The sequence below is a fragment of the Galeopterus variegatus genome, unplaced genomic scaffold, assembly GCF_000696425.1.
Source record: "Galeopterus variegatus unplaced genomic scaffold, G_variegatus-3.0.2 Scaffold2246, whole genome shotgun sequence".
NCBI classification, from domain to species: Eukaryota; Metazoa; Chordata; class Mammalia; order Dermoptera; family Cynocephalidae; genus Galeopterus; species Galeopterus variegatus.
Window position 1 is genome coordinate 96,204 of NW_007728357.1, and position 8,194 is coordinate 104,397.

An 8,194-nucleotide genomic window follows, 5' to 3' on the forward strand; every position below is an offset into this window, starting at 1 on the left:
TGCTGTTCCTCCAACTCAATGGAACATCCTTAAATGATTTTTTCTTTTAAATCAAGGAGTAAGAGCATGTCAGGGGCCAGGTGCCTTCTGAGTTCAATGGCTGATCCCCCAGAGATACCCACAGCTCCTCCAATGGCTCTGTCAGCCCTTTCCTTGGAGTCCTGGTGCTTATAGTGTGGCATGTCTGTCTGTCCATTTCCACAGAAATATAGGTATCAGAAGTGTATCAGCTTTGTGGCCAAGCAGTATCCAGCCTGGAGGAAACTTGACAAGGAGATTTAAAAATTCATGTTTGTATGTTTAATGAGAACCAGATACGCCTGTGCTAGAATCTCACTAAAGAAGAACTCCTTGGTTTCCCTTCATTCTAATGAGGCAGTTGGGGGATCTTACCATGGAACTGAGCATACAGCCAATGTAAGACCCTAGGGGAGTACCCACGTGTTTAATGAGAACCAGATACGCCTGTGCTAGAATCTCACTAAAGAAGAACTCCTTGGTTTCCCTTCATTCTAATGAGGCAATTGGGGGATCTTACCATGGAACTGAGCATACAGCCAATGTAAGACCCTAGGGGAGTACCCACAGGTGTGATGTTGGGGACACCAGGAAGGGGCTCCTTGCCTTGTATCCCCTCTTCCACTTACCAATTCTTAACATTTCTTTTATAGGGGGAAAAAAAGCTACAAACATAGTAAAGACTTACAAAGCCAAGAACCCAAAAGAGGTCAACAAAACTGGCACATTAACTCTGAAGTGAAAGTGACCAGTATTAACATGATTTCCTGAGAGTGAGTCTGGCCTGGGGGGGGGGCTGGGGGAGGAGAGGAAGAGACCAACCTTGAGACTGTGTTAACCTCAAGTGTGTGTGTTGGGGAGGGAGGGTGGTGAGAGGTGGGGGTGGGGGGAGTGGAGTGAGGGCAGGAGAAAGGGGAAAGAGAGGGTCTGGGGAGTCGTGAGTGGACCAGGCGTGAGAAGACCCAAGATCTACTCTCCAGGGCCCAGGAAAGGGCTGCTAACCTTGAGCAAGTTGCTTAATCTTCCTAAGGCTGCTTTATCATCTGTAGAATGGAAATAACCTGTTTTTTAAAATCTTCAGATTTGTCTTGAGGATCAAATCAGAAAAGATGTGTGAAAGTAATTTTAAAACTCTGTAGTTCAATGTGATGTTAGGCATTCATGTGACATCACGAAGGGAAAGGATGGGAAGTTGGGCATGGAGGTGAACTCTGCTGACTCCGTAGTCACGCCCGGGCACAGGCCTGGGGGATGCTACCCCTGATAATCCATAGGTGGAAAAGGAGTTTCTCTTAACCTGAGACATCGTCCTTGAGATTAAGTTCAGCTGTAGCTAAATAACAAGAATCAAACAAGAACCAGTCACCCCTTCCAAATCAAGGGTCATATGCACCTAAGAATCGGCCCTGGGAGAACTCTGAAGAGCCCCAAGTGACCCTTCCTGTTTCTGGGTGTGTAAACTCTACTCCCTCAATTCGAGGGGTGGAGATGTCATGACAAGATGTGCTAACTTTCCTCCTTCCAGTCCCAAATATTCCATAGGAATCAAAGACTCTGACAACACCACCCATGCTGACTTTATAGGTGCATATGCTAAAGCCCAATGCAGTTATTTGGCAAATCCCGGCAAGCACCTCTGTTCCTTTTGGCTTACTGTTTGTATTGCTTTAGCAACAACCCACTTGCATCTTTTGATCAACTCAAAGCTAATTAAAAACGTAAAAAGAGAACTGAATGTAAAGGTGGTGAGCATAATGGAACAGGTGCCTGATGATGAAATGCAATTTCTGGTGATGCTGAAAGGTCTCTAAATTCGATAATCATAACCCGCGATAGTTCCAGGAACAACTCTGCCCGTTGCTTCCCTAGGAGAACCTAGTGTGCTAAAATACAGCGTCCTTGGTAAATTAAACCATTATATGCCAAGGGCAGGAAAGACAGACATACGGTGGTCCAACTAAGACGATGGCCATGAGCATGGAGAGAAACAGATGGATCTCAGAGATGCTTCGGAGGAAGAATGGGCAGTGTTGGTGATTAGAGTGAGGGCCGAGGGTGAGGGAGCAATGAGACTGTGCACACAAGCATGACACTTAGGTCTTCACAATTTTCGTCCCTACCCCTCTGTCCTAAATAAGCTCTGAGGAATTCCAGCTTTTGGAAACTGGATAGAGTTCAGGCCCATCTTACTAAATCCTGGTTTACGGGCTGCTAATTTGGAAAGAACGATCGATCTTATGCCAGCAGGACAAGCACATGCAAGCAACCGAGTGAATCCTTCATAGCAGGCAGGGGTGGGCAGTGTCGGGATGGGGGCTCCACTGGTTGATTGTGGCCGGGAAGGAAACCTCAGCTGGGTGGAGGAGGGGAAGAGGACGGTGAGGAGAAATGTCACTACACCTGATATGCTCCAAACAGGGCTGGCATTCACAGAGGAGACTTGGGAGCATGCCAGGCTGCTGAGAAATCAGTATGTGCTCCCTCCAAAGGAGCTCAAAACTGAGTTTAGAATCGCCCAGTACTGTGGTCTCAGACACTAACGAGAAATCCTGGCTCTGGCCACTCCTGGAACTATGAGGAAGACCGCTGGTGCTCCTGGATGCAGGTGCGGTGAGTTCCCCACCACACCGAGTGTTTGTACAGCCAGCTCAGCTCTTCCATGGTCCTCATCTGCCCCGAAGGGTGGGGCTCAGGCCAGGTCCCACCTCTCCCCACTGCTCTGCACATCCCCTTCCCCTATATCCTAAACATCACTTGAATCTGCTCAGCGAGGCCCTCCTTCTAGTTTACATCGTCTCTCAGATAAACTGTTAGCATCCTCTCCTAACTGAGCTCCAGGATCCCAAATTCCAAATTATGAGCAAAACAAAAGACTCTTTCTGTTGCAAGGAAAGGCTCTTGGAAGTGTCTGTGCAGATCCCTCAGCTCAACTGGAGGCAGAGAGGAGGACGGAGGAGAGACACCGCAGGCAAGGACAGCATACCTGTCAAAGGAGGGCCGCTCCCCAGCATCAAAAGCATCTCTCAGCTGCTTCACCAAGTTGTCCTGGCCAGGCAGCCGGAAGATGCCCTCTTCATTCAGGCCATGCTCGAGGATGAACTCTGCACACTTCTCCACCAGGATGGGCACTGGATGGGGGCCGAATTTCTGTTCATAGGCCACAGTCTCATCCAAACGCTGGCCAAACACCGCTGGGAAGAGAAACAACAGGACCTGCCCGTCATTCTGACCTTCTTGAATGAACTGATGGGTCAAAGTGCTTTGCCTATTTCTTGACTTTCAGAATCATCTGTGACTTCAAAGGTTTTAGTGCAATGATACTAAACAAAATCACACATACTGTTTCCCGCAGTTGTAAATTTGGGGCAAAATTTCTGTTCATAGGCCACAGTCTCATCCAAACGCTGGCCAAACACCGCTGGGAAGAGAAACAACAGGACCTGCCCATCATTCTGACCTTCTTGAATGAACTGATGGGTCAAAGTGCTTTGCCTGTTTCTTGATTTTCAGTATCGTCTTTGACTTCAAAGGTCTTAGTGCAATGATACTAAACAAAATCACACATACTGTTTCCCGCAGTTGTAAATTTGGGGCAGTCTCTATCAGTCTTTTTTCTATTGACTCATTTTTACATATTTAAAATAACAGCTGGCTTTTACTGAGTACTTGTTATGTGCTAAGAATTGTGCCAAGCACTTTGCGCACTTTTCTCATTTAATCTTGACAGCAACCCCATGAGGCGGTAGTCATGTTACACCCACCTTACCGTTAAGGACACTGTGCCTTAGAGGTGCTAATGAACTTGCCAAGGTCAGGTAGCTTAGGGCATGGCACAGTTGGAATTCAAGCCCAGGCAGTTAACTTCTGGGAATGTGCACTTACCCACAGCAGCAAGCAGGCCATTTGAGTTCTGCTTGTACCATTTATTATTTAAAGCATAACAGTTATCACTTGGAAATCTCATACTGTATTAAACCATTGAGGCATTTAAAATAATTTAGGTTGTTTATTATGTTCTACTATTATAAACATTGCCACAGTGAACATGTTCATTCTTCTAGCAGAGTTCCTGGAATGTACGTAGTACAATGCATAATTCCTAATTAATTGCTTTCTTAATTAATTAACATTTGGATGGATGAACACAGACGTTTCATTCTTTTGAACTATTTCCTCAGGGCAAATTCCCACATGTAGAATTACTGGGTCAAGTGGTTTGAACATTTTTATGACTTGAAGGTATCCAAATTGCTTTCCAAAAATATGTTTCCAAATTACACTGCCTCCAGCAAAGCAAGTGTGGACCAGCTCCACCCCAGCCCTGCCAGCACTTGGCTCTATAATTTCCCCATCCCTGCAGTGTGACAAGATTAGTTTATAAGTTGGGACAGTCATTGCTCACCCATTCTCCTACCAGGACCCGGTGGCCTTCGTGTCCTGGAGGTTTAGAAGACAGGCTATGGCTTCATTTCTGTCCTGCCTGATTTTCCCTCTGTCATGATTAGGGCTTGGCAGCACCCAGCACTTCAATCCCAAGGACACTGGTGCACAAAGTCCCTTGGTTTTCCCCATGATTCTTTTTCTCGCTGGTTGGTCCCTATGTCCAGTCTCTAATTAATGTGGATTCCACCTGCGAAGAGCTGTGCCAGGCTCTTGCATCCACTCTGTCCTCTCACCTCCCACCCGCTGCTCAGGCCAGGCTGGTCTCCTGTCTCACCGGTAACTGCTGCAGTTTCTCCTCTCTGGCACGTTTGAAACCCTCCTGCTGTTTACTTTTCTAAACCACTGGTCTACCTGGTCTTCCCTAGTTTTCAATAGTCATCTGCTTCTTCCCAACTGCCACAGCAGTGTTTTTCCAATTGCCCCCCAAAGTGCTGGGAGTTCCCCAGGGCCCTGTTAGTCATTATGGCAGGTGCTGGAGGTGAGGGTGCAGGACCTTGGAGGAGCTAAGTAGGTGGGCCCCTGTACTCCCTTGTCCCAGCCAGATCTGCCTCACTGTGGTCTGCTTTCCTTGTTACACTTCAGTGAGATTTTGATTAAATATTTCCGTGGCTAAAGTTTGAAAATTGGGGCTGGAATCCAGGCTGGAACCCACTTACCTTTCTGGCCTGACTTCCTGTCATGCCCCCAAAGGCACCTCACACTGAAGTTCCCAAAACACAGGGCTCTCCAGTCTTCATGTCCACGGACAGTCTCTGCTCCCTCCCCAGGCTGTTCTCTCCCTTGGACCCCCTCAAATATCCACATCACTGCTATGTCTGAACCCCAGATGGACAGACTACAACCCTGCTCTGTGTGCCTGTATCCCTTCTCGAATATCCATGTTCCTTACCACACTGTGCTATAATGATTTGCACATGCCTGTGCCCTCTGCATGACTGTAAGCCCCCTGATACCAGGAATATGTGGAGGGTCTCTTTTCACCCCCAATGTTTAGCATAACGTCTGGCACAATGTAGATAGCCAACAAATTTTGCTGAATTATTTAATAAATTGTCTTTAAGCAAGTATTTTTCATGACTAGTGGTTACATTGGCATTTCTTTAGTTTAAACCGTAATAGGGATCTCTTAGGTAAATGTTCACACTAACATTATCAAGTGCCCTGCCATGTGCCAGTGGCAGGCCCCAAGGGCTACACTACAGAGGACATGTAAGACCTGGTTCTTGCTTTCAATTTGCTTACCATTGAGTTATGAAAGTAAAAGGACCACGCAAAAATGTGGTCCATTAGAAACCATTAGAAAATGTTTATAATCATATAGAATTAGGTTTCTATTTGTCAGTAAAAGAAGCTGGATAGATATTTTGGCCAAATTGGTAGGATGTGATTGAAATGATCTGATTTAAAACATAGACCACATGGCATTTGGAAAATTCCCTTTGAGGGGTCCAGTGAGGGGCCCCTCAAAGGGAGAGACTGATATCTTTTCAGAGAGTTGAAACTTGGGCTCTGTGGGTCCCCCAGATCCTGATGGGGAAAGGTAGCTGAAACCCAACGTAAGGGCGTGTGCAGAGAAGTCGGAGCTTTCAAATGTGAGCTGCATGTCTGAGGTCCTGAGGCAGACAGTCCACCTCGTGGCTGGCTTGGAACCAAGCTCCTGATCACACCACTCGGCATGGGTAATCGTCTAACTTTTCTCCTCATCCGAGTCTATCTGCCTTGCTCTGCATCCATCCTCTATTCCTTCCAAGTCCCATGTTCAGCCAGTTCCATGTCACTCATCAGAACTTTCATTTCCCAACACTCTCGTTCCCTGCAACATCCCCACCCATCGGTTCCCACCACCCTCTCCACACCTTCCTCAGGTCACTGAGAGCTACGAGGGAACATGACATGACCATATCGTGGAAATTTATCATTCCTTCTCCACAACACCTTGGTTCCAAATCTTCACCACTCTCCTCGAGTTCCACACTCATCCCCTCCCCTCTCTGTCTCAACAGATGACCTGGTCTCCTCTTTCCCTTGTGTCCTAAAATGGAGAGATGAGTGGATTCCCTCACGGCTACTCCCTGTCTCTCCCATCCTCCCTCCTCTGTCTGTGTCTCTGTCCTCTTCCAGAGGGAGAAAAGGGCCCTGCTTTCCTCTAGGAAGATGCTTTCCTGAACTGTGGGGTCCATTCCTCCTACCTCTTCCAGGACTTTCTCTTTGTATCTTAAAATTTTCTCTTTTGATGAAAAGGTCCCCTGTGAGTGTCGGTCATTGCCAATTTGTGAAAGGATAATCTTTCAGCCCAGCTCTCATGAAAACGACCAGTGCTTTCCTTTCTTCTCTTTACTGATATGCTCATAGAAAAATGTGTCTGCTTCGAGAGAGTTGTCCGCGCCACAGCCCCCAGCTCTTTACTTATCACTCCCTTCTTGGCTGCTTAGCTCACTGCAATCTGGTTTCATAGCCTGCGTCTCTCCACTGAATCTGCTCATTAAGCTTTCCGGTCCCCTCCTAATGAACGAAGTCAGCCCATGTGGACCACACCCTACTGGTCTTCCCTAAAGACTCTGATGGTGTTGATTCTCCTTCCTCTTCAAGACTTTCTCCCTACGTGGCTACAAAACCATCTGTTCTCACTCTATTCCCATCTCCCTGATGACTCCTTTCAGTCTCCTTTACTGTGCCCTGTCCTCCATCTGCTCCTTTGTTGTGTTAGTTTCTGGGATTCCAACTCAGAACTGTTGCCTTCTGACTCTAGCCGTTCTCTTTGGAAAGTTCACACAATTCCACACATTTGGATATCACCTATAAACTGATAACTTATAAATTTGCATATCTTATCCAGATCTATACCTCTGTGTGTACATCTCTATCTGAACCATTTCTCTGTCCATCATTTCTGCCTCCACCTCCCGCTCTATTCCCAGAAGTCTAATGTTTAATAGCAATTCTCTCATTGTCTCCTTCAATTTCACTCTCATCTCACCCCCAGATCACAGATTCTCCTGTATCCTTCCTTGCAGGTAATAGCATTCAGTCAATCAGTGGAGCACCACGTACTCTCCTAGGCAGTGCAAACACAAAGCCACTAATACAAAGTACCTGCGCTCAACTAACCCAGTTAGCAAAATTGTAAGCATTAAAATTATCCACAACACTCTTTTCTCTCTTTAGAATGTAGATCAGTACATTCTAAATACGCTTTAAATGAGCTCTCTATTCCCACTGCTACTGTCTTTATTATTGTAATGATTTCTGTTGTGACTCTGCTTCCAAGTAGATCAGTACATTCTAAATACGCTTTAAATCAGCTCTCTATTCCCACTGCTACTGTCTTTATTATTGTAATGATTTCTGTTGTGACTCTGCTTTTTGAAAATTCCTTTCATCAGAATTCACAAAATCATTCAGCAAATGTAGGCTGAGCATCTGCTGTGGGCCAGGCTCTTTGGTAGCTGACATTATAATACAAAGAATGAAAAATGGCTTGTGCTCTTAACAACCCTCAAGCTAATGCCCTTCCTCCTATTCTCCACCTGGAAACCCAGTCTTCCTGAGATCAGATATCTTCTCAGAGGGAACTGACCACTCTCTCCTCTATGCCCATTGAGCTCCCTATGTGTACCTCTATTTTATCATGTCTTATGTAATTTTATGATGATTTATTTAAACATCTCTTTCTCCCACTGGACTGTGGGCTCCTCAGAGGCAGACAGACCGTCTGGCTCCCCATCTATTTTTA

At 46.2% G+C, this 8,194-nt stretch overlaps 1 protein-coding gene across 1 annotated transcript in view; it reads right to left on the reverse strand.

Annotated features, from left to right (window-relative positions):
- ARHGAP25 (Rho GTPase activating protein 25) overlaps positions 1-8,194 on the reverse strand; it is a 91,390-nt gene that overhangs the window by 14,640 nt on the left and 68,556 nt on the right. The window contains exon 5 of the mRNA XM_008581062.1: positions 3,002-3,209. Coding sequence (XP_008579284.1) covers positions 3,002-3,209 — 208 coding nt within the window. The remainder of the gene's footprint in view (positions 1-3,001; positions 3,210-8,194) is intronic.